General features: G+C 40.7%; 1 protein-coding gene across 1 annotated transcript in view; it reads right to left on the bottom strand.

Annotated features, from left to right (window-relative positions):
• LOC114649235 (olfactory receptor class A-like protein 1) overlaps positions 1-24,447 on the bottom strand; it is a 34,274-nt gene extending 9,827 nt beyond the window's left edge. Inside the window, exons 1-2 of the mRNA XM_028798738.2 lie at positions 24,369-24,447; positions 6,671-7,222 (exon numbers count right to left, since the gene is read on the bottom strand). Of these exons, the coding sequence (XP_028654571.2) occupies positions 6,671-7,217 (547 nt within the window). The 5' untranslated portion in view covers positions 7,218-7,222; positions 24,369-24,447. The remainder of the gene's footprint in view (positions 1-6,670; positions 7,223-24,368) is intronic.
• Positions 24,448-27,531: the final 3,084 nt, after the last annotated feature.

Genomic DNA, 27,531 nt, shown 5'->3' with positions numbered 1-27,531 from the left:
CCCTGTGCTTAAAACTCATTTAAAAAAAAAGTGTTTATACAACTGCTGCAATGTTAGAGAGAGAGGGGGGGGGGGGCGGCTGGGAAGGCTCCTGTGCTGCTGAGAGAGAGCCTGCGCGTGCATCTCAGCAAAGACAATTTCCTGTTAGATTTGCCTTTGCAATGACAATTAACAAGGCACAGGGCCAAACTTTCAAAAAGATGTGCATGTATCTGCCAAAACCAGTTTTCAGTCACAGACAGTTGTATGTTGTTCTCTCCAGAGTTCCATCTTTTCATTCACTTACTGGTATGCCTGTAGGAACACGTGCAGCGAGCGAAAGAGAGAGTGAGCGAGCGACACACACACGCATACAGGCGCGGGAGAGAGAGAGCGCTGGACGCATAAGAATAATAATACTTCATTACATTGATATACCGGTGTTTTCAGTATTCAAAGCGCTATCCACACAGGGAGAAACCGGGAAGCGAACCCAAAATCTTCCACAGACTCCTTACTGCAAAACAGCAGCACTACCATTGCGTTACAAGGCGTTACAAAGAATGCACCGGCCTCGATTTTGTTTTCACTTCTGTTTACAGCGATCAGATCGTAGCGTGCATTGTTGCAATGTTACTTTTCTTGGTGGCTTATTACATTACGGATGTTTCACATGTTAATTTTTTTCCCTGTGCTTAAAAGACATTAAAAAAGTGTTTCTCAACTGTGACTCCAGAAAAACTCAGTACGCAAGCTATATTAAGCGTCAACAACGAAGACTCGCTACACCTTAATGAACAAGTGCTGAAACTTATCCCTACCGACGAAGTAACTTTCACCAGCGTGGCCTCCATCGTCACAGACGACCCTGCTTTCAGTCATGGGCAATTGTATGTTGCTCTCTCCAGAGGTCCATCTTTTCATTCACTCACAGTGGTATCCACAAACCCACCCCATTTGACAACTGTGTCGTTCAGCAAGTGTTCACCCATCAATACATAATTATGCGGCGTATGTTACGCCGCGGGTTGGCTAGTTTTAAATAATGCAATGTCTAACTGATTAACATAAATGGAACCTAACAACAAATGTCCTTTGATACAGTATTACCATTAAAACACACTTCTAACCCTCTTACAACATGGACCTCATTTTGTCTCTGATTCAAGTACTACATCTAAATGCTACCACAAGATGGAGCTGTTTCAAGCACAGACTCAAAGTATACATTTCTAATCTTAACACAAGATGAAGCTCTTGTAGGTACCGACTCAAAGTCTAATGCAAATCTTTAACCCTCCCACAAGGTGGAGCTCTTCTAGGCAATGATTCAAATTCTATTTCTGTAATTCTACCACAAGGTGGAGCTGTTTTAGTTAATGATTGAAAGTGTATATTTTTAATTTTATCACCAGGTGAAACTCTTGTAGATATCTGTTAAAGTCTATACATGCTCATGACCATACAATTAGGTGGAGTTGTTCGAGGCTCTGATTCAAATGTTACATGTCAGATTCTACAAGTTTGATCTTTACTCAACATTGATTCAAATGTCACATCTGTAATCCTTCCACAAAATGGCTTCAGCTTCATTGTTTGTATGAAAATGTGCTACGGAAATAAATGTGGCTGTTGCTCTGCAGTTCTACCACATGGTGGAGCTCTTTTGGGCACCGAGTCAAAGCGTACTTTTCTAATTTTAACTCAAGGTAGATAACTGGGGTAAGTGTATTAACTGATTATAACCCTACCACAAGGTGGAGCTGTTTTAGGCCGAGATTCACAGTCTACCTCTGTAATCCCACCATAGTTCTACACAGCTTCAAGGCATAGATTTCTAAATTCTAACACAAGGTGAAGTTCTTTTTGTTACAGACTGAACGTCGATACACATCTCCAATCATTTTACAAGCTTGAACACTTTCAAGCAGAGAAGTAAAACCTATATTATTAATCCGGCCACAAGGCAGAGCTCTTCTTCACACACATTTAAATTGTACTGCAACATGGAGCTCTTGTCCACGTGTAATGTGAACACAGACAGCAGCAAACAAGGACAGAACTGAGTACAATTTCTGTAGCTGCAGTTAAGAAGCCTTTTTATTTCAGGCTCAAGAGAGGTCCTTAAGCCCATTGGCATATTTGTATATTTAATCCATCCATCCACATTTCACCTATCTATTTCCTAAGCCACTTATCTAATTCAGGGTCATGGGTACTAGGAATCATGGATGTGACACCAGTGTATTTATAACAGGTACTCACAATATAATTGATTCAAAATTGCTTTATTGAAAAATGTAGAAAACAAAGCCTCAAATTGTGTTTTTTTATGTTTACTAGTAATGGATTGAAAATGGGTTTCTCTTCTTTCTCTGAGTGTAGATTTAATGGCTCTATTCCAAACTGCTTATCTTGTAACTTATAAAGATTGCAGACATTCATCCTCCTTACGAGCTCCAACCAAGAGAACAAAACAATAAAAGAAAAAACAAACTAGGCATCCTATCTAGAAGTGGCATCCCATACAGATCCTACCTGCATATGCAATCAAGTGGAGGCCGTCTTCTGAAATGGATTTGCTCTCATGCCGGCGCTCGCTCGGTTTTATAGATATTCAAATAACTCTGTCCTCGGTGTGCTCTCTGGATGTTGTGTTATTTCCTCATTCCCTGGAGGAGCGCTGCAGGGAAACAAACACCGAGAGAGCCGGCAGCTCATGGGAGGCTTGGCTGGGGTAAAAGTAAGACACAGAGAGAAGCAGAGGCAGCTAATGGTGCTTTAAACAAGTGCCCATCTAGCTAGGGCTAATTATAAGATGGGCAAAGGTTTGGAAGAATCCTTCAGTCTGGCCATTCCGCTAACTGCTCTAGAGAGCAGGCCAGCTACAGTACTGTGCAAAAGTTTTAGGCAGGTGTGAAAAAATGCTGTAAACAAAGAATGCTTTCAAAAATGGAAGTGTTAATCATTTATTTTCATCAATCAACAAAATGCAGTGAATGAACAAAAGAGAAATCTAAATCAAATCAATATTTGGTGTGACCACCCTTTGCCTTCAAAACAGCATCAATTCTTCTAGGTACACTTACAAACAGTTTTTGAAGGAACTCGGCTGGTAGGTTGTTCCAAACATCTTGGAGAACTAACCACAGATCTTCTGTGGATGTAGGCTTCCTCACATCCTTCTGTCTCTTCATGTAATCCCAGACACACTCGATGATGTTGAGATCAGGGCTCTGTGGGGGCCATACCATCACTTCCAGGACTTCTTGTTCTTCTTTACGCTGAAGATAGTTCTTAAGTTCAGAATAAATGAGTGCTTTAAGGTGTTTTTTGAAAGAATGAATTGTGTCAGCTGATATCTTAAATTTAAGGAGATTGTTCTAAAATCTGGAGATGAAAGCTCTGTCATCCATTAGGCATGAGTTAGTTTGGAGCACAATACAATCTATCTATCTATCTATCTATCTATCTATCTATCTATCTATCTATCTATCTATCTATCTATCTATCTATCTATCTATCTATCTATCTATCTATCTATCTATCTATCTATCTATCTATCTATCTATCTATCTATCTATCTATCTATCTATCTATCAAATTGCAAATAAGGGTGATACCAATTGGGTGAGTCCCTTAACATATCTTTACTGCCATCTCACAAGTTCTTTTCTAAGTTTTTATTTATTATTTTGGACCTCCTGCACTTTGCCCCTGTAGAGCACCCAATACTTAAAGAATACTTTTTTTCTTAATCTATTACTTACCCCATGTAGTTTGTAGTGATGGCTGAGAAAAATGTTTCATCTCATCTTTTCATGCAGAATGGAGATAACAAGGTTTCTGATATAAAAGGCACCAATGATGACTAATGCTTGTCAGCATATACATTTTACATTTATTTGCTTAGAAGACACTTTTATCGAGAACAACTTACAAAGGTGGTCAACACAATTCAGCAAATATCAGTCAGGGGAACAGAAGAAAGGCGCAAAATTGATCAAGCGAGTTACAAGTCCTAGGTCACAAGCACCTAACAGCTAACATCAGTTATACAAAAATTCACCAAACAAGAGTTTTCAAACACTTCTTAAACACATGAAGGGAATCAGCATTTCAGATGGTAGTGGGCAGCTAGTTCTACCAGCTAGGAGGTACACATGAAAAGAGTCTGGACTGAGATTTGATAACACAGAGAGGTGGCATTACCAGGTGCAAACAATGTCAAAAACGCCAGCGATCATGTTAATCATGTGATGTCATTCAGTAGCATGCTCACAACGTTCCAGACACACGTACATTTACTAGAATATTGTTAAGTAAATCACTTCCATAAAATACTCTCATGAACTAAAATAGAATGCACTCAGACACAACCGGGTATGACAACCAACCTCCGCCTTCATTCGTTGTCAGCAATTGATCCCAATCATGTTTATTGGATAACATAGCGCTTTACAAGATAATGAACTATCTGAAACTTTGCATAAAAACTAAAGATTAAATGTTAAAGAAAAGCAAGCTAAAACTTTATCAGGAAGAGAATCGGCCACAGGCTCGTACATATCTGAGATGCATCAACAAGCAGAAGATCAGTTCACCCATGTAGTTTCACAGAGTGTGACTAAATAATCCAGAGGTACTCCAGCTGTGGATGTGAACAGAAGTGTAACATAAGTGGGAATTCAAATGCATTTTCTCTCCATGTACAACAGTCAAGCCAGCAGAAAAGACAAACAATTCGTGTAGGGCAGTGGCAGCAGTGTCACCTGTGCAGATGTAAAAAGTGACTGGAGTGGCAGCAGCTGCATAGGTGGAGTTGAGATACTACTTCCTTCATGAGACTCTTTCAGGATAAAAACTGTAAAGCCCTTTATGGAAGTGTGGCGTGTCACCCACTTTCTGTGTTGTTCTTGTTATGCCACTGTCCATTATAATTTCAGGTTAGAAGCTGCACTAGGCCGCATTGCGTAGATCTGGAAATGCACATTAATAGCAGGGGTAAATGGAATCTGGCTACATAACATAAGGATATGAGATGGACATGGTACAGGCAGTATGGCATAGTGGTTAAGGTTTTTTGACTTCAGACCTTGAAGTTGTGGGTTCATGTCCTGCTACTGACACATGTAACCATTAGCAAGTCATTTCACCTGCCTGGGCTACAACTGGAAAAGGACTGTAACTAAAAGGATCTCGAATGTTGTAAGTTCACTTGGGATAAAGGTGTCAGCCAAATAAGTAACTGAACATTAAAGGGGGTCTTTGAGAAAACTAATGGACATTACAGACCATTTGTAACATATTTTGAGTATTGGTAAAGTGTGCTGTTTTAAAACAAGTTGTTGAGTTTAACATCTCTGCTTTAAACATTGAATTCCAGACACACGATTGGCTGCTTTAGAGGAGCAGGCTATTTGTATGGATGAGTGGCCGCTGGGTGTATATTACAAGCATAAAAGAAAAGTTTGATAAGGTCAGACAAAACAGCTCAGACACTGCAGCTCCTGAACGTTGATCAACAATAAAGCATGTCTCATCTCTGTGTCTCAAAAGCACTGGGTTCAACCACACTGCACAGGCGCTGACCTCCATACAATATACAGGGTGAGTCAAAAATCTGTTAATACTAATGGTACTGCTATGTATATACTTATATACAATTTTTGTGGACAATTTATATGCCACATATGGTACATATGTTGAACATGATGGCAAACAGGTTGAGACATTCCTGTAAATCATCTTGCTCATATGAAGTATGTTTTGTAAATAAATTGTTTCTGCCATTCAAATGTTAACATAATTTTGACTCACCCTGTATTTACATAAAAGTGGTTTCTAACATTTTATATCAAACTGTCACTTAAGACACATCAAGTAAGATAAGTTCTCCTGTCTTTATATTAGTGGACCTGTGCTATATTATGTTTTGCTCCTTTCAATTTCAGCAAGCAATCCCATTTCAGAATTCCTTAGAAGCAGCCACGACTAAGGGTTAGTGGAAGTTTTTTAAAAATGCCACACAGATACATTCATTTTATGCACCGCTTATTCTAATGAGGGCTGTGGTGAAGCAGCAGTGCACCCTGGTAGCAAGTCTCAGAAGGTCACTTCTTCTGCACCCCATGTAATTCTGCTTGAAAAACCTCAAAGAAGCTGATGAAGAACCAGTCACTCTGAAGTAAAGCTCATCCCTTGTCATCCTTCCAGAAAACACAAGAAGACATTGAGTCACAAACTTTTGATCATTTCTTTCTTGGATTGTTTTGTCTTGTACTTTATTAAATTAAACTTCAGGTTGTTGAAACTTTGTTCATTGTCTTCACTTTGACCATTTTCATCTTGGATTTGACCTTTGGATTGGTAATGGCAATCACAATTGGGCACACTGAAGTGAAAAGGGAGGAGAAGAAGACACGGACATCGGTAAGGACCTGTGGCACCCTCAGGATAGTAATCGAGTACAGCCAAATGACATTGTCCACGCCAAAAAAAACGACATAGAGGATAACCAAAGTGACGACAGCTCGCGAAGCTTTGGTCTCAGCTCTGGAGCTCTGACCCCGATCTGAGCTGCGGATGTTTTTCACTCTTTTGCTGTGCAAGTAGAGGAGGACAAGGATGTAAACACTTGTTATGGTCATTAAGATTATAAACACAAGATCTTTGAGGAAGTTGGACAAACCTATGCCAACATAGGAGGAATAATCAGAGTACTTCACAAAGCAGTAATCTAAGTTAAACGTATATGGAGGGATGGTGTTGTTGACCAATTTTGACACTGCGTACAGGATAGGGTGCACACTCGTTGCAGATGAAAACATGTAGAAGCAGAGGAAAATTTGCAGAAGGTATTGTGGGATTTTGTATTTCAATATGGAGAACTTGGAGGACATGGGTGCCAGGAGGACTGCTTGGTATGTGCTGAGCAGACAGGTCAGACTTATGGAGAGGCCCCGAAAGATGCGGAAGCTGAAGATACTCATCTTGCAACCAATGTCATCAAAAAGATTCTGGTAACCAAGGGCAGTGAGAGTCTGTGGGATGCTGCGCACAAAGGCGACCATCAGATTAACAAATGCCAAGTGGCACAGGATGATATCAGTCGTCATGGGCTTCCCCTCAGTCAGGAAGCTGTACAAGAAGGCTCCAACAACAGCCAGGTTGGCAGGAATGCTGATGATTATCAAGGTAAGGAAGCCAGCAGCTTTGACAGCGGGTCCATTATCCATTACACCTGAAATGAAAGAAGAATATCGATGAGATTGAATTAGTGATCAAGACAATGAGTGACAGGCATGCAACTGGTAAACCACCACTCATGGAGAGAAGGAGATGAAGTCAGGGCTCACTTAACTCAAATCTGCTCATGTCTCCAAGGAGGTGAGCAGGCTCAGGATCAAACCTGGCTTGTTACATAGCAGTAAGTTAGCAATTGATGCACTTTATAGCTATTTGATAGATAGATAGATAGATAGATAGATAGATAGATAGATAGATAGATAGATAGATAGATAGATAGATAGATAGATAGATAGATAGATAGATAGATAGATAGATAGATAGATAGATAGATAGATAGATAGATAGTTTAATCCCACATACTCCAGCAGCAGCATACTGATAAAGAAAATATTAAATTAAAGAGTGATACCAATGCAGGTATACAGACAGACAATAACTTTATATAATGTTAACGTTTACCCCCCTGGGTGGAAGTGAAGAGTCGCATAGTGTGGGGGAGGAACGATCTCCTCAGTCTGTCAGTGGAGCAGGACAGTGACAGCAGTCTGTCGCTGAAGCTGCTCCTCTGTCTGGAGATGACACTGTTTAGTGGATGCAGTGCATTCTCCATGATTGACAGGAGCCTGCTCAGTGCTCGTCGGTCTGCCATGGATGTCAAGCTGTCCAGCTCCATGCCTACAATAGATCCCTCCTTCCTCACCAGTTTGTCCAGGTGTGAGGCGTCCCTCTTCTTTATGCTGCCTCCCCAGCGCACCACCGCGTAGATGAGGACGCTCGCCACAACCGTCTGATAGAACATCTGCAGCATCTTATTGCAGCTGTTGAAGGACGCCAGCCTTCTAAGGAAGTAAGGGAGTAAGTACACCCCATGGAAATTCTTGACTTTTTCAGCACATTTGAACAAGCAAACATTCAATCTTCATGGAAACAGTGCCTATAGATAAAGATGACCTGCTTAAACATATGACATAAATTATTGGCACGATCTGTTCATTCTCATAATCTAAATTAACAAAAATGCAGATTTTTAATGTGAAAACCTCTTTATTTATCACCACTTCAAATCCATAAATTAAAATCAGATGTCAATGATTAAAACCTCCTTTGAGATTGTGCAGGTGGACTCTGATTTAAACCGAAGATATCGAGGATCTGATATTCACTTTGTTACTGATGTGTGTGGTGTCATCAAGATCAAAAGAGCTCTCCTTGGCCCTCAGAAAGAAGGCTGTGGCAAGGAATTTAAAAAGATTGCCAAATTATTTGAAATCAATCATTTCACTGTAAGGAAAAATTATCCACAAGTGGTGTAGTTTTAAATCAGCCCAAAAGCTGACTATTTGATACTGAAAGACATCTCCTAGAACTCCAAAATTTCACTGCAGGTAACTCTTGCAACAGGTGGTGTCAAAGTGTACACACCTGCAATCAGAGATTGCACAAATTTGACCTGCATGCAAGGTATACCAGGAAAAGACTGCAAGACTACAGTTTTCTATCAAACATCTATGCAAAGACCAGGGGCCTCACGTATAATGCAGTGCGTAGAACTCACACTATAACATGGCGTAAGCACAAAAGCGGGATTGTGCATATGCACAGAAAAATCCAGATGCAGGAATCTGTGCGCACACATACTTTCACGTTCTTCCACTACATAAATCCCGATCAGCGTGAAAAGTAACGCACGTGCACGCGCCTTCTGTCCCGCCCCAACTCCTCCCAGAATTACGCCACTTTGAATATGCAAATCAATATACAGTGGTGTGAAAAACTATTTGCCCCCTTCCTGATTTCTTATTCTTTTGCATGTTTGTCACACAAAATATTTCTGATCATCAAACACATTTAACCATTAGTCAAATATAACACAAGTAAACAAAAAATGCAGTTTGTAAATGGTGGTTTTTATTATTTAGGGAGAAAAAAAAAATCCAAACCTACATGGCCCTGTGTGAAAAAGTAATTGCCCCCTGAACCTAATAACTGGTTGGGCCACCCTTAGCAGCAATAACTGCAATCAAGCGTTTGCGATAACTTGCAATGAGTCTATTACAGCGCTCTGGAGGAATTTTGGCCCACTCATCTTTGCAAAATTGTTGTAATTCAGCTTTATTTGAGGGTTTTCTAGCATGAACCACCTTTTTAAGGTCATGCCATAGAATCTCAATTGGATTCAGGTCAGGACTTTGACTAGGCCACTCCAAAGTCTTCATTTTGTTTTTCTTCAGCCATTCAGAGGTGGATTTGCTGGTGTGTTTTGGGTCATTGTCCTGTTGCAGCACCCAAGATCGCTTCAGCTTGAGTTGACGAACAGATGGCCGGACATTCTCCTTCAGGATTTTTTGGTAGACAGTAGAATTCATGGTTCCATCTATCACAGCAAGCCTTCCAGGTCCTGAAGCAGCAAAACAACCCCAGACCATCACACTACCACCACCATATTTTACTGTTGGTATGATGTTCTTTTTCTGAAATGCTGTGTTCCTTTTACGCCAGATGTAACGGGACATTTGCCTTCCAAAAAGTTCAACTTTTGACTCATCAGTCCACAAGGTATTTTCCCAAAAGTCTTGGCAATCATTGAGATGTTTCTTAGCAAAATTGAGACGAGCCCTAATGTTCTTTTTGCTTAACAGTGGTTTGCGTCTTGGAAATCTGCCATGCAGGCCATTTTTGCCCAGTCTCTTTCTTATGGTGGAGTCGTGAACACTGACCTTAATTGAGGCAAGTGAGGCCTGCAGTTCTTTAGACGTTGTCCTGGGGTCTTTTGTGACCTCTCTGATGAGTCGTCTCTGCGCTCTTGGGGTAATTTTGGTCGGCCGGCCACTCCTGGGAAGGTTCACCACTGTTCCATGTTTTTGCCATTTGTGGATAATGGCTCTCACTGTGGTTCGCTGGAGTCCCAAAGCTTTAGAAATGGCTTTATAACCTTTACCAGACTGATAGATCTCAATTACTTCTGTTCTCATTTGTTCCTGAATTTCTTTGGATCTTGGCATGATGTCTAGCTTTTGAGGTGCTTTTGGTCTACTTCTCTGTGTCAGGCAGCTCCTATTTAAGTGATTTCTTGATTGAAACAGGTGTGGCAGTAATCAGGCCTGGGGGTGGCTACGGAAATTGAACTCAGGTGTGATACACCACAGTTAGGTTATTTTTTAACAAGGGGGCAATTACTTTTTCACACAGGGCCATGTAGGTTTGGATTTTTTTTCTCATTAAATAATAAAAACCACCATTTACAAACTGCATTTTGTGTTTACTTGTGTTATATTTGACTAATGGTTAAATGTGTTTGATGATCAGAAACATTTTGTGTGACAAACATGCAAAAGAATAAGAAATCAGGAAGGGGGCAAATAGTTTTTCACACCACTGTAAATAGCCTTCTGTGAAAAGACAATGGGAAAAGCACGGGGGAAAATATAAGAATTTCAGCGAATACCAAGTGGAGGCAAAGGAAAAACGTACTATTTGTTGGTTTAAACAGTGGTATAATCAACAAAAGAAAGTTGATTGAGTGACAGAGTGTCGGAGAAACTCGAAAGATCAAGTTCACAAAGTCGCACAGTGCCCGAAATAAAAAAGAAATCACATATCAAAGCCGCCATGAAAAGGCAAGTCGTAGCCCATCGTCTGAGTGTCATATGAAAGCTTATTAGGGTACAGACAAAAAAATAGGCACACAGTGGGAAAAAAGCACGAAATATCAACTTTAATCTTGAAATTTCCACTTTAATCACGTAGTGTATTTTGCCATTAAAGTAGAACATCATAAGCTTCATCTTAAAATCGTTTATTTTACTAGTTTCTCAAGTAGCAAGTTAAATGCTTTGTTCTGCATTTGATCTTCTATGTGCTCTATGTGTGTGAATCACTACGTGCTTCCGTTCTTTCTCTTTCTCCGACAGGACACAGAATCCATTACATTCGTGATATTACAGCTCTCTGAATAATTAAAATACTGAGATGTATACGTGATACCTTTTTCATGATGATAGGAATGAAAGCATGTTATTAAACATGGGAACACGGTGGTGCAGTGATTGTTCATATCTCACGCAGCGCTTGCTGCACCGTGTGCGACCTTCGATGAAATAATTTATTACAGAAGTACTGTCTCTTTCAAACGTACTAAACTCCAATTCCTGTCCTTACTTTTTTTTCTCCAAAAACCCAATCGCCACACAATCAGCTCTGTAATAGACGTTAAGCCATCTGTAAGCTTAGAACGCCGATTCTTCAAAACTTTTAAGGAACATTGAAATATCTTCGTAGTACATGTTTAATTATTCTATTCGTCTATCCTTCCAGTGTCGCGTCAGCACCAGCAAGAATACAGCGCAAGGCAGGAGCTATCCGTGAACTAGCTATACGCTGCGGCATCGTGTCCTCACATGTTTAATTATTAACAATACAGATTATTTAAATGAAGTTAAAGTTTTATCTGTATACTATAAGCAACATATTTTGCTGCATTTCATCTTAAAAATGATATTGTCATCATACGCGCTTTATAAAGTAGCGCAGGTTGTGCAATATTATAACTGTAGTGCAAGTTTACAGTGAGGTGATTGTACTTATAAATACAAACAGTTCTACAAGGAGCACTTGATGGACTGATTGAGTGCGTTTATAGTTCTTGGGATGAAACTGTTTCTGAAACGCGAGGTCCGTACAGGAAAGGCTTTGACGCTTTTTGCCATGGTTGAGGTAGTGTGTACTTGAAACTGTATACCGATAATTCTCTTTCCGATCAGCTGCTGCTGTGATTCACACTCAGATACAGTGATATAAATACTCCGAGTGGTGCAGTGAGAGTAATATGGAAAAAGATGATCCGCAGTGGCAACCCTTAACGGGAACAGCTGAAAGAAGAAGAAGATGCAGTGAGCGTAACAACGCTAAAGCAGTTATGGTATTTGGAATGCTATGGCTATTCCCTGGACCATTATATTGCTACAGGCTAATTACAATCAGATGCATTACACTAATAAACAATATGCAGTTCATTTCAGTGTATTTATAAAGCCGCGTCAGGAATGTGGAGCTAAGAAAGAAAGGATGAGCACACAGTAACAGCAGCACTGCTTTGACGCTGGGTGCCGCCAGTCTGCAAAACCGAGCGGAGAAATTGCGTACGCCAAGGTATGAGTTACCGTGGAAATGTGCGTGGCTTTACGGCAAGTTTAGGTTTTATACATCGCGATTTGAGCGTGGAAACGTTCGTACGCAACATTTCTGTGCGTACACACCGTTTATACATGAGGCCCCAGGCCTTCTATTGAAATATTCTTTTCACAGATGAATTAAAGATAGAATTGTTTGGCCACGGTAACAGTAGACATGGTTGGTGCAAATCCAAAACAACATTTCAGGAGAAGCACCTAATACCCAACTGTGAAGTGTGGAGATGGAAATGTTATGGTTTGGGGTTACTTTTCTGCCACAGGGCCTGAGAAGCCTACAGCCATTGAATCAACTATGAATTCTACATCTTATCATAGTGTACTTAAGGAGAATCAGCGCATTAATAGCCTGGTTATTCACAGAAACCTGATTTCTAAAATTTTATGCAAATCTTTATTCCAGTTAGAGAAACCAAGTTGTTGGTCTCTGAGAAAACAGATTAACACAGAATGATTTCCCTCTGAGCAACTCGGTTATGTGGCCATGTAAACCTTTAACCGGGTTACAGTTACGGATTTTATAGTCTCTGCATGTCTGTTGCACTCTGTTTGTCTGCTGATCTTCACACAAGCTTTCAGCAGCCACAGGTAGACGCGTCCACAAGATGCAGATGCTCTGGTGGTCTCATTATTCCTTCTCCTGGCTGAAATAGCATGTCTCAATATTTCAGAAATCACTTAATTTATATTGATGAGAAGAACATGCAGTCATCGGCACCCATAAAAAATGAATGAATGTTTGTAGAAACCAATATAACTAATGTGAAAGAGAGGTAATAAGAATATTTTGTTGATATTAAACAGCAATATTAGGGAAAAAACTGCATTTAAATTTATGATTTTGACAGCTTTTTCTACGATAAGCATTTTAGTTAATGATCTTATATTCCAATAAACAGGTAAAGTCTAAGATTGTGAGGTTAAAAAGAGAAGATTATAATATGTATGGCCGGATCTACCATCAGTGTGACTTGGGTGTACACCCTGTAGCACTGCTTGCAAAGGAGCCTTAAGATATATTCCATCCATCCATCCACTTTCCAACCCGCTGAATCCGAACACAGGGTCACGGGGGTCTGCTGGAGCCAATCCCAGCCAACACAGGGCACAAGGCAGGAAACAATCCTGGGCAGGGTGCCAACCCACCGCAGGACACACACAAACACACCCACACACCAAGCACACACTAGGGCCAATTTAGAATCGCCAATCCACCTAACCTGCATGTCTTTGGACTGTGGGAGGAAACCGGAGCGCCCGGAGGAAACCCACGCAGACACGGGGAGAACATGCAAACTCCACGCAGGGAGGACCCGGGAAGCAAACCCGGGTCCCCAGGTCTCCCAACTGCGAGGCAGCAGCGCTACCCACTGCGCCACCGTGCCGCCCGCCTTAAGATATATGAAAGAAAAAATACCTAATAACAGGTAAAGTCTGGGTTTTCATCTATAGTACGGGTACTCACAGCAATCCGCTGTCCAGCACACACCTCTGACACACTTTGATCCTTATGGTCATAAACCTGTCCAATCATACATACATTTAAAAGCATTTCATAAAGAAAATCATGAGTCCTGGTATGAATGGGACATGATCAGAGAAAAGGTGTCCTAGGTCTCTGTTATGAGATCGTACATTTAAGGTGTTACCGAAAAAGAGAACATGGATGGTCATTCAAGAGAAGAGCTCAGTGGTGTAGCGAAAAGAAAAGTAAAAAAGTGAAAGAAAAAAAGACCATGTTGTGCTGATAAATATACCAGGCATTTAGAAAAAGTAAATAAAATATTGATCTAAATAAATACTTTGAACAAGTTACAAATTCTGCAGTTGAAACCAATGAGAATGGCCTTATGGATAGCCAAGAGAGGGCAAATAACATCACGTCTAGCAGCTTTAACATCAATTTTCAAAGTTGTGATAGACATGAACAACCGATAACATGGCAGACAAGGAGGCAACTGCAGAAAGAAAGACGCATAAAATAAAGCCAAACCCGAATGAATGACCCCTTTCCAGTCTTTTACTTTATCTGACCCTAAAACACCCCAATACATATCACCTTTTTGCCAAAAAGTGGATTAAGGCTTTTATTTTTTGATAATTGATGTTTGTTAACTGTTGAATTCCATCAGCTGTGATGTTGCACATGTCAGCTTTTTACATTCATTGTAATTCGTAAATGAACAAAAAAAGTTGACCTGGTATAAAGTCTGAAAACTTTTTCTACTTTCATTTCTGTACCCGACTTATTATAGGCCTATTCCTGTGTGTAGCTTATAATTTATGAGTTTATGTGTGTGTCTGGTGGGAGTGCATTCGACAGACGTAGTGAGTTCAGAGTCCTAATCCTGCCTGAATTATACGGCAGTTAATTCCCTGTCACTTCAAAAGTTGTAGATGGCACTTATTTTGTCCGAAATTATTAAAACTTGAACAATTCATTCTAATACTCAAAGTGTTTCTCAACCTTTTTGGTGGTGTGACCCACTTTTTCCCTTATAAGTGTCTTTGTGACGCACAAAGGGGGATTGAGCGCAGGATGTGGAAGGTGATCTTACTGTACTGCACAAGCCCTGCACATCAAGAGCCACTGTGACCCTCTACCACTATAAACAATAGCAACACCAACAGCCCATGACCAAAAAGTGAGAAACACTGCTCAAGAACATTCACATCATGAATACTCCAGTCAAGCTTTTGCAATTCTCATGACTTTTCCTATGTTGTAGCAATAAGAACGGCTCTTCAGCTACCAAGAAAAGTCCATGTACTTTAGCAAGTTCAAAGTCGGACATTTTCTTGTCAAAAAGGGGTTGAAAACTATTGAAGGTTGTAGTCGTGCTTTTGTTTCCCATGCATTGACTTTGAGAAAGTTCAGTGCCCTTGCAAGCCAGTTATTGACCAGGTTAATAAAATGGCCACACAAATGGAATCAGCTATATTACTGCATCATATAAAGCATCCATAACACTAATGGCCTCCTCGTTTAACTCCACAGAGACTCAACAGTGTGTAAGTTTAGTTGCAGTACAAAAGTAAACACAATGATCTTAATCCCTTTCTGAAACAAATGACCTTTCCCCCTACACTGGAACCGAAATGTACTGTGATTTAAATGAACATTTAAAACACGGATATAATGCTTAGCAAAATAACATTTTAAAAGAATGGTTATTTACTGGCTGAAAAACTGAACTGCGTTTGGGTGGCGAGAGGAGGGCATGGTGGAGGTGCAGTTGCACTCATCTTGCCCAGTTTCTTTGTAATCATTTTCTATTTAATAAAAGAGGAAAAAATAATAATGGCAGATCAAAAGTACAACACTTTAAAGCAGCGAGAGCACAAAATGCAGCCTGTGGCCAGACTGCGTTCATCTTTTCTGGACCAGAGGGCAATTTAAACTGTTGTTTTTTTGTTTTTTTTTTTAATTAGATATAGATTAGGGGGTTTCAATGTAGATAGTGACCTTTGGATGCAAATATAATTTTCAGGCAGAGTATTACAACTAAGGCGGCACGGTGGTGCTGTGAGTAGTGCTGCTGCCTCGCAGTTAGGAGACCCGGGTTCGCTTCCCGGGTCCTCTCTGCGTGGAGTTTGCATGTTCTCCCCGTGTCTGCGTGGGTTTCCTCCGTGCACTCCAGTTTCCTCCCACAGTCCAAAGACATGCAGGTTAGGTGGATTGGCGATTCTAAATTGGCCCTAGTGTGTGCTTGTGTGTGTGTCCTGCAGTGGGTTAGCACCCTGCCTGGGATTGGTTCCTGCCTTGTGCCCTGTGTTGGCTCCAGCAGACCCCCGTGACCCTGTGTTCGCATTCAGCGGGTTGGAAAATGGATGGATGGATGGATGGGTATTACAAATAGCGAAGGACTGGTGTACAGTTAAGTAGTAAAGGCCTGAAGTGCAAAGTAAAAGTTGAAAACACGATATGAATGATAGTTTTGTCACAATACAGTATTTCCAGTCCAAAACTATTAACTTATAGACAGCAATACTGAAAAAAACACTTGGCATTTTGGGGGCACACATGCAGTCACCACAGACACCCACGCATGCGGCGCTAAGCTCAGCAGCACAATCTCAGGAGCAATATTGTTGGGGAATACCTTTAAAGTAACACGCTGTGGTGTAGCTGGTCCACAGCACAAGTCAAAAAGGCCACTTTTTAAATAAATAATCGCCATACTTGCGGCTTAGAGAGGGGATGTGGTAGTGTGGCCAGAGCAGGTTCCCGGGTGATTCGTGATGCGGACAGTCCTTGCTTAAGTGCACAGGTGAGGAGTTGTCCACATCTGTAATTGTTGCCAGGAGCTGCTGATTACCACACCTGATCCACATCCCCGGATCATATAATAGAAGCATGAGGCAGAAGAGGGGAGGAGAAAGAAAAAAAGAACGTGAAGGGAGGTTAAGGTTGAAGAAGACGGCAGGAAGCAGAACGGAGAAAACCGGTGAGGGAGAACGAATGAACGAGCAAGCGAGTGAGAGAGCGCAGGCTCGCACTGATTGCAGGCAGCTGGGAGAGGTGAGCCCGAGTGGAGTGTTTGGCGGGCACCCGAGGGCCGACGGTAGTGGTCACTTCTGTTGAGTGCTTGTTTAGAGCAGGAGTGACCAGGAGAAGGTTGGCTCGCCACAGCGAAGGCAGTGGGACTCAGGATTTGGGAAGTGGAAGCTCCAGCATGAGCATCCTGGTCGCTGGGTGAGCCAGGGATTGGAAAGGCCACCAGACCAGTACAGTGAAGAAGGTCAGCTGTAGGCAGGGTGACTCCCCTGGCACATAGCCTGGATGGGAGAAATAGGGGAGTCACCAATAAAAGAAGGCACCGGGCTTTGTTTTAAAAGACAGCTTCCAGCCATTGTTTTAACCTCGGTTTTAAAAGGATTTTTTTTTCTATTGGATTTTAACCTCCACCTTTCACCTGTTTTTATTGGATTATTTATTTGAAGATTTTTGAAGCACTGCACTATTTATTTGAACAATTGATTTTGTTGATTTTTAAAATAAAAGCATTTTGCACTTTCTGCACCATCCCCTTGCTTTGTTGTGCCTCACTGTCCAGCTCATCAGTGACATTACCGACGGCGTTGGGTTCGAGAGCTCCCAGAAGCTGGATGGGAGCATGGAGCAGAACCCGCATTGTCACACGTGCATTGTGGAATCTAATTACTTTTTAAAGGACCGAGTAAATTAACATAATACTTAGCTTACTGAATTAAAAATTCCTGTGCTATTATTATCCCAGCAGTATTGGGTGCAAGGCAAGAAGCACATGTATCGGGTAAATGCAGAGTTCAGTCGCACAAGCAACCAGAAAACCGGGTACTGCATGCAATCTGGTAATAGAAAAATATTAATAAAGTGTCAGTGTAAAGTTTTCATCCAACTATTTTCTGTAGACATTTTATAGTACTAGGGTGTTGTACCATGTTAGCGTTTATGAATGTTGTGTGAAGTCAAGTAAAATTACACCTTTTATTGGCTAACTAAAAAAGATTTCAATATGCAAGCTTTCGAGGCAACTCATTGGTTACATCTTGCCTGAGGAAGGGGCCTGAGTTGCCTCAAAAACTTGCATATTGTAATCTTTTTTAGTTAGTCAATAAAAAGTGTTGTTTTACTTGACTTCTCACTGTAGATATTTTGAAACAGTGGGGTTAGGTGGCACAGCGGCCAGTGTTCATGTCTGGAGGATGGAAGGCCATCTTGAGACTGTATACCTGCAGAGCTTACATTGAATCGTTTATTTATTTGCACGTGCACTCTTACTTCTGTTTGATTCTGCATTTCTTTTTCACCTGAGTGTTTTTAGTTTATTGTTGTGTATTTTTGTCTGTTGTTGTGTGTTTTTGTCTATTACTGGCGGGCTCGCAGAATAAGATTTTGATTGTACTGAGTACATATGACAATGAAGTTGAAATTAAAATCATCAGTGGCTCAGGTTGGGGATGTAAAAATGTTGGTAGATGTTATCTGCTTCACAGCATATGTAGAACTAAATATATTTATAAAACACAACAAAATGATCGCCGGCCCTCATGCTTGTTTTCGGACACAAAACGGCCAATTACACAGTTTAATGGCTACAGAGTGCTTTCCCAAAGGAGAACTCCAGAACATCAGAGGTGTTTAAGAAACCAGACTTCTGCCTTAATCAAGTTACTCAGCTTTTCTTGGTTTTGTGTGTGCATGTAAATGCAATGTGAGGTCATCTGTACCGAAGGTTGAAGTTGAGCTGGAAATGAACTTTACAGCATGTTAATCATTAGAAGCCCACTAGCAAATCTAGCAAGGAATGGCTCAAAAAAGAAGAAATGAAAGGTGTAGATGCCCCAGAAGATGGATGGCCCTTACCTGGCCGGTATGCCATAATGGAGGGATGGCACACTTATGAACATTACCTGTCCGGGATGCCTTATAATGCCAGTCCTGATTGGGATGCCCATAAAGCCAATGGATTGATAAGGACTGAAGGCAGGGAGCAGTGAATCCCCCTTAATACTAGCGTCCCTCACATATGGTCCCAGTTTGGACACCCGCAGGGCTGTATGGGAGTTGGAGTTCAGAGGTGAAGCCCTGTAGGGGTAAGTGGGGGTTGATAGAGGGGGCTGCCAGAGTAGGACCTCTCTGGCTTCCGTATGACCCCGAAGTAGCTATGTTATGTCACTGGAAGTACCCCTGGGTGCACCATAAATGGAGCAAAGACACTTGGAGTCAGAGTCGAGATGTAGAAGGCAATGCCTCAACTTGATCAAGGAGGAGAAGAAAAGAAAGTCTTTTGTTTTAGATTGTGATTAATTGGCTGTGTTTTGCGTAAGTTCACTGTCTTTGAAGAGCTGTTAGAAGTAAATACTTGTATATTTTACCTGGACGTTGTAGTGAATCTGGGGTTTGGGAGCTTGTTAGCACCCCCAACTAGTCATAAAGGTTATGGACTTGTCTAGTCAAAGACCCTAATTTGTAACCCACTGAAATGTTGTGTGTGTATGGTTGGGGGTTGAAATAGGCAGTAGGTGCAAGAAAACCCACAAACATCTTGCAACTGAAGGAGTTTTGCAAGGAGGAGCAGTTAAAACTTTCACGGAGTCAGTGTCAGAGACTGGTGAGCAGATATGCAAAACACCTACAAGAATCCTTTTCTACTAAAAGGAGAAATACAAATTTCTGACCCCACGGGTGGACTTACCTTTACCCCAATATATCAATTGATTTTTTTTGTTTGAATAAATAACTGAAAAAGCAGATGGTCCCTGTGTTTTATTCAAGTATATCACTTTTACCTGTTTGTGTGAACATGTGTTGTTTACCTGTTAAAATCTGTTGGAAAAGTGTGGTGACTTGGGCATTGACTGGCCTTTGAAACTTCTCCATTTTGCTCTTCACTATTTGCTATTACATTTGCATTAACACTTGTGTTAAATGTGCTCACTGTCTGTTTCTGACCATTTCCCAATGTGGCACTCAGTGATCCGGTCACAAGTGGTTTTTAATGTGGTCAAGTGCTGCCTGATAATGATGGGATCATTAAGAATTTATGTTAGTCCAAGGCTGCTGACACCTTAAGGGCTTGCGTCTGTTATCATGGCTACTTTCAAACTCCTATTAAGACCAAACGTAACATTTAGTAAGGCTATAGTACACAAGAGCAGCAACAATTGTCAACTGTCACTTAGTCCTACTGGTTGTGACTAGAGGAATTGAAATGGGCTGTTTTAAATGACAAAAGTGACAAAAGTGATGAGCAGAATTCATTGTAATTGTCATTGTGCTGGATAGGCATAATTAGTTTATTTTCTATTTGTGTTAATTTAATTTTATAATTTACTAGTTGATTACCCAGTGGCTTCACTCACTGAGTGCAAGGGAAAAAAATAAAATGTAGTCAATAAGTTATTAAACAGTAAAACATTAACATTTAAGAAGTAAAGATACATTGAGCACTACTGGAGTGGTTTTAGGTAAACTACATTTTAAAGGCGCTATAACACAACAAGTAAGTAGTAGATCCCTTGTGAAAGGCGCTACGTGACCGCTGTGGTATAGAAATTACATTTTCTATGTGATCATCCAAATATTTTCCTGACAAACCTTGCACTACATGCCTGTGATTTACTTGTTAAAATAATTAATCACAAAAGCAAGCTTGAATGTTGTGGGGTTTTAGTGACTCGAGCTCACCTTAAGGGACAGTAAGTAGTTGTGCAGGGCAATTTACAAACAGAGTCCTGCTTCTATGGCGCCGATTACACTCATTCGCAAAGATTTCCACTCTCCCAGGAGCTGACGGGGGACTTGAAGTGTCACAAACAGTGCGAGAAGAGAGGATGCTGCCCGAAACTGCGAAGCTCTCGACTCGGCGGAGCAGCCCGACATTCCACGCCTCCCAGCATCCACTTTGTTCTCACCCTTGCACCTGAAGGCAAAGTAGAAAGACGCAAAGCTGTTTTCCTCATCTCTTCTACTATCAAGTACTGCCAACTAAAAAAAAAAGTTACAAAGTGGCAGTTTCAGTGACAGTCATGTGGTACAAATAAATAAAACTTCTCTGTCAGAATGCGCATGGCGGCGGACGGCTCAAAGCTGTAGTCCAGAGAGGAGGGCTGGGAGAGGGCGACGCGGGGAGCACATAATAACAATTCGTAAAGATGATATAAAAATGGCGTCCACAAACGAAGTGATTAGTTCCCGTATTATAATATGTTCTGTGCTCATAGGTAATTTCCATATCACGTGGTCATCCGTAATTTCCATTTCAAACGCGAAAAGAATTTTATATATATAGATTTAAAGGACATTTCTTCTCTAAGACTAAAATGAATCCTGCATCATCAAGCATTTTAAGCTTTTCATTAATATCTAGTGTCATGCATGGTTGTTTAATAGAGTTCTAATAATAGTTCTAATTATTCATTTTTAATTGTTTCAATTACTAGCTACTCACTCTGTCTTTTTCTCTTTCTGGTATCCTGTGGAGTCAGCACAATGGCACAATGGCAGTACTGCTGCCTCACAAAAAACAGACTGGGGTTCAAGCCCTGTGCTTTCCCCACATGGAATCTGTATGTTCTCCTCATGTCCGTGTGAGCTTCCTCTGGGTGCTCCAGTTTCCTCCCACAGTCCATACATATGCAGCTCAGGTAATTTGAAGGTGCTAAGACAGCCGAGTGTGATTGTGTGTGTGTGTGTGTGTGTGTGTGTGTGTGTGTGTGTGTGTGTGAGTGTGTTCATTCTGTGATGGACTACCACCCTGTCTGGTGGATTGTCCTGGCCTTTCATCTGATGATTGTTGGGTTGCACTCCAGCTTTCCTGAGACTTTGCTATGGATAAACAGGTTTGGAAATGGATGGATGGATGGATGGATGGATGGATGAAGTGAGGCTCTGCAGTCACCTTGAGTGTTATGAAGGATATTAAAATTAAGATGATACCTGCTGCATCAAATCCTCAAGGACATTGGACCATATCTAGATATTGAAAGTAATGAATGAAACAGGCAAGTTTCATTTCACATACACAGCCCACCCAGCCTGCATGTCTTTGAACTGTGGGAGCATCTGTAATCCTACCACAGTGTTGACTTCATTAATCATTGGCTCCAAATTTAAGTTCAATTCAAATAACTACAAACTTTACAAATTGGCAGTTACATAATGCATATACATAAACATACAGATTATTTTAAATAATGCAATGTCTAACTAATTAACATAAATGGAACCTAACAACAAATGTCCTTTGATATTACCATTAAAACACACTTCTAACCATCTTACAAGATGGACGTCATTTTGTCTCTGATTCAAGTACTACATCTAAATGCTACCACAAGATGGAGCTGTTTCAAGCACAGACTCAAAGTATACATTTCTAATCTTAACACAAGATGAAGCTCTTGTAGGTACCGACTCACATCTTTAACCCTCCCACAAGGTGGAGCTCTTCTAGGCAATGATTCAAATTCTATTTCTGTAATTCTACCACAAGGTGGAGCTGTTTTAGTCACTGATTGAAAGCATGTATTTTTAACTTTATCAGAAAGTGAAACTCTTTTAGATATTTGTTAAAGTCTGAACATGCTTGTAACCGTACCATTAGGTGAAGTTGTTCAAGGCTCAGATTCAAGTGTTACGTGTCTAATTCTACAAGTATGATCTTTACTCAACATTGATTCAAATGTCACATCTGTAATCCTACCATAAAATGGAGCTGTTTCAAGCACAGACTCAATGTATACATTTTCTATCTTAACACAAGATGAAGCTCTTGTAGGTACCGACTCAAAATCTAATGCAATTCTCTAACCCTTCCACAAGGTGTTTGAGTCACTGATTGAAAGTGTATATTTTTAATTTTATCACCAAGTGAAACTCTTTTAGATATTTGTTAAAGTCTATACATGCTCATGACCATACAATTAGTTGGAGCTGTTCAAGAGTCAGATTCAAATGTTACATGTCAGATTCTACAAGTTCTTTACATCTTTACTCAACAGTGATTGAAATGTCACATCTGTAATCCTTCCACAAGATGGAGGTCTTTCTGGCACAGCTTCAAGCAGTAGATTTTTAATTCCAACACAAGGTGCCACTTTACTTAACATTGATTCAAAGGTCAAATCTGTAATCCTACCACAAGATGTAGTTCTTTTAGGCACTGATTCAAAGTGTGCATTTCTTATTTTAACACAAGGCAAAAATATTTTAGGTACTGGGTAATGGTTACTCACACTTGTAACCCTGCCAGAAGGTGGAGGTGTTTTAGGCACAGATTCAGGTGTTACATATCTAATCCTTCCACAAGGTCCCGCTTTTCTAGGAACTGATTCAAAAGGACACCTCTGTAATTTTACCACAAGGTGAAGCTCTACTAAGCACTGATTCAAAGTATTTCAAAATTTTTGTTTTTTTTTGCTTGTTGATTATTTATTTATCTAATTTTATTTGTTTTTCTTTTCTTGTAACTTTCTCTTTGTCATCTTCTAAAGCACTTTCAGCTTCACTGTTTGTATGAAAATGTGCTACGGAAATAAATGTGGCTGTTGCTCTGCAGTTCTACCACAAGGTGGAGCTCTTTTGGGCACCGAGTCAAAGCGTACTTTTCTAATTTTAACTCAAGGTAGATAACTGGGGTAAGTGTATTAACTGATTATAACCCTACCACACGGTGGAGCTGTTTTAGGCCGAGATTCACAGTCTACCTCTGTAATCCCACCATAGTTCTACACAGCTTCAAGGCATAGATTTCTAAATTCTAACACAAGGTGAAGCTCTTTTTGTTACAGACTGAAAGTCGATACACATCTCCAATCATTTTAAAAGCTGGAACACTTTCAAGCAGAGAAGTAAAACCTATATTATTAATCCGGCCACAAGGCAGAGCTCTTCTTCACACAAATTTAAATTGTACTGCAACATGGAGCTTTTTCAGGCAAAGTCCACGTGTAATGTGAACACAGACAGCAGCAAACAAGGACAGAACTGAGTACAATTTCTGTAGCTGCAGTTAAGGAGCGTTTTTATTTCAGGCTCAAGAGAGGTCCTTAAGCCCACTGGCATATTTGTATATTTAATCCATCCATCCACATTTCACCTATCTATTTCCTAAGCCACTTATCTAATTCAGGGTCATGGGGACCAGGAATCATGGATGTGACACCAGTGTATTTATAACAGGTACTCACAATATAATTGATTCAAAATTGCTTTACTGAAAAATGTAGAAAACAAAGCCTCAAATTGTGTTTTTTTATGTTTACTAGTAATGGATTGAAAATGGGTTTCTCTTCTTTCTCTGAGTGTAGATTTAACGGCTCTATTCCAAGCTGCTTATCTTGTAACTTATAATAATTGCAGACATTCATCTTCCTAAAGAGCTCCAACCAAGAGAACAAAATAATAAAAGAAAAAACGAACTAGGCAACCTATCTAGAAGTGGCATCCCATACAGATCCTACCTGCATATGCAATCAAGTCGAGGCCGTCTTCTGAAATGGATTTGCTCTCATGCCGGCGCTCGCTTGGTTTTATAGATATTCAAATAACTCTGTCCTCAGTGTACTCTCTGGATGTTGTGTTATTTCCTCATTCCCTGGAGGAGCGCTGCAGAGAAACAAACACCGAGAGAGCCGGCAGCTCATGGGAGGCTTGGCTGGGGTAAAAGTAAGACACAGAGAGAAGCAGAGGCGGCTAATGGTGCTTTAAACAAGTGCCCATCCAGGTAGGGCTAATTATAAGATGGGCAAAGGTTTGGGAGAATCCTTCAGTCTGGCCATTCTGCTTACTGCTCTAGAGAGCAGGCCAGCTAAAGTACTGTGCAAAAGTTTTAGGCAGGTGTGAAAAAATGCTGTAAACAAAGAATGCTTTCAAAAATGGAAGTGTTAATCATTTATTTTCATCAATCAACAAAATGCAGTGAATGAACAAAAGAGAAATCTAAATCAAATCAATATTTGGTGTGACCATCCTTTGCCTTCAAAACAGCATCAATTCTTCTAGGTACACTTGCACACAGTTTTTGAAGGAACTTGGCTGGTAGGTTGTTCCAAACATCTTGGAGAACTAACCACAGATCTTCTGTGGATATAGAAACAATATTAAATTAAAGATTGATAATAATGCAGGTAAAAACAGACAATAACTTTATATAATGTTAACGTTTACCCCAGCCCCGGCATAGTCTGGGGGAGGAACGATCTTCTCAGTCTGTCAGTGGAGCAGGACAGTGACAGCAGTCTGTCGCTGAAGCTGCTCTTCTGTCTGGAGATGACACTGTTTAGTGGATGCAGTGGATTTTCCATAATTGATAGGAGCCTGCTCAGTGCCCGTCGCTCTGCCACAGATGTCAAACTGTCCAGCTCCATGCCAACAATAGATCCTGCCTTCCTCACCAGTTTGTCCAGGCGTGAGGCGTCTTTCTTCTTAATCCTGCCTCCCCAGCACACCACCGCATAGAAGAGGGCACTCACCACAACCGTCTGATAGAACATCTGCAGCATCTTATTGCAGATGTTGAAGGACGCCAGCCTTCTAAGGAAGTATAACCGGCTCTGTCCTTTCTTACACAGAACATCAGTATTGGCAGTCCAGTCTGATTTATCATCCAGCTGCACTCCCAGGTATTTATAGGTCTGCACCATCTGCACACAGTCACCTCTGATGATCACGGGGTCCATGAGGGGTCTGGGCCTCCTAAAATCCACCACCAGCTCCTTGGTTTTGTTGGTGTTCAGGTGTAGGTGGTTTGAGTCGCACCATTTAACAAAGTCATTGATTAGGTCCCTATACTCCTCCTCCTGCCCACTCCTGATGCAGCCTATGATAACAGTGTCATCAGCAAACTTTTGCACGTGGCAGGACTCTGAGTTGTATTGGAAGTCCGATGTATATAGGCTGAACAGGATCGGAGAAAGTACAGTCCCTTGTGGCGCTCCTGTGTTGCTGACCACAATGTCAGGCCTGCAGTTCCCGAGACGCACATACTGAGGTCTGTCTGTAAGATAGTCAACGATTCATGCCACCAGGTATGAATCTACTCCCATCTCTGTCAGCTTGTCCCTAAGGAGCAGAGGTTGGATTGTGTTGAAGGCGCTAGAGAAGTCTAGAAACATAATTTTTACAGAACCACTGCCTCTGTCCAAGTGAGAGGCTTCCTCACATTCTTTTGTCTCTTCATGTAATCCCAGACACACTCGATGATGTTGAGATCAGGGCTCTATGGGGCCATACCATCACTTCCAGGACTTCTTGTTCTTCTTTACGTTGAAGATAGTTCTTAATGACTTTGGCTGTATCTTTGGGGTCGTTGTCCTGCTGCAGAATAAATTTGGGGCCAATCATATGCCTCACACTCCTTATATGGTTTTCACAAGTCCATAGTGGGCAGTGTCATTAGAGTGCTGGGGAGGTGGCATTAGTGCAGGTGATGCCAACAGACTAAATATGCTGATTAAAAAGGCTGGCTTAGTGTTGGGAGTCAGATTGGACTCATTGGAAGAATTGGAAGAACAGATGGTCACTCAGGAAGATTCTTACTATCCTGGAAAATGAACCTTCAGTAAAAGAGTGTGAAAACTGCATTACTCCAAGGAGCGCCATGTGAGGCCGTTCCTACCCTCAGCAATCAGGCTCTGTAGTGAGTCAACCCATGGGTGAGGTGGGGCTGTGCCCTCTGTGTGCTGAATGGTACTGAGCTGGTGTAGCAGGCATCTTAACAGACAATTATGCAATGTGCCAATATACTGTGCCGAGTGAGAACTGACATCATGTACTGTGAAACTGTAAATGATAAGTACAGTATGTGTAATTCTAACCTTAGGAAATACCTACAATTTGTTAATTTAATTGTAGATTATTCTTGTTATACTGAATATGCATTTGTACCTTGTTAACAAAGTTAAGATTATGATCATTCTTGCTATAAATACTTTATATTTATAGCACCTTTCCCATGCTCAAAGTGCTTTGCATAAATTCAGAAACAATAGTGCATATTTAACATTGGACACAAATAATACCCACATAGAACTCTAAATAAAGAGAAGTATATGTTATACAAAACATTAAAATAGAATAAGAGACAATAAACTAGAATAAGATACAAAAATACAAATACTATAAAAAACCTTGAACAAAATCCACAGTTTGTGATACAAACACAAACCATCCTGAGTATCTGGACAAAGTGGGTAAACTAAAGAAAGTTCAGAATAAATGAGTGCTTTAAGGTGTTTTTTAAATCTATCTATCTATCTATCTATCTATCTATCTATCTATCTATCTATCTATCTATCTATCTATCTATCTATCTATCTATCTATCTATCTATCTATCTATCTATCTATCTATCTATCTATCTATCTATCTATCTATCATATAGTGCCTTTAATTTCTATCGATTCCCCCTTAATCCTACCAGGGACACCAGACAGAATTAGCCACAGCAAGGGGTAATGGCTGAAATGTGGCCCAGGGTGACTGTTGGTCAGCCGTCAGGATTATTTTCTTATAAAATTGCAACAGTTCCCTCTGGTGGCTCATTGAGCATCTACACATGTAAGACTTTTCTTATCTGAAGAGGCATACAGTACGTCCATTATGAATACCTTTTGGGCTGCCTTA

This window comes from Erpetoichthys calabaricus, chromosome 3, assembly GCF_900747795.2.
Source record: "Erpetoichthys calabaricus chromosome 3, fErpCal1.3, whole genome shotgun sequence".
Classification (NCBI taxonomy): Eukaryota; Metazoa; Chordata; class Cladistia; order Polypteriformes; family Polypteridae; genus Erpetoichthys; species Erpetoichthys calabaricus.
Note: the sequence above shows the minus strand (reverse complement) of the source record. Positions and strands in the feature narration are given on the sequence as shown.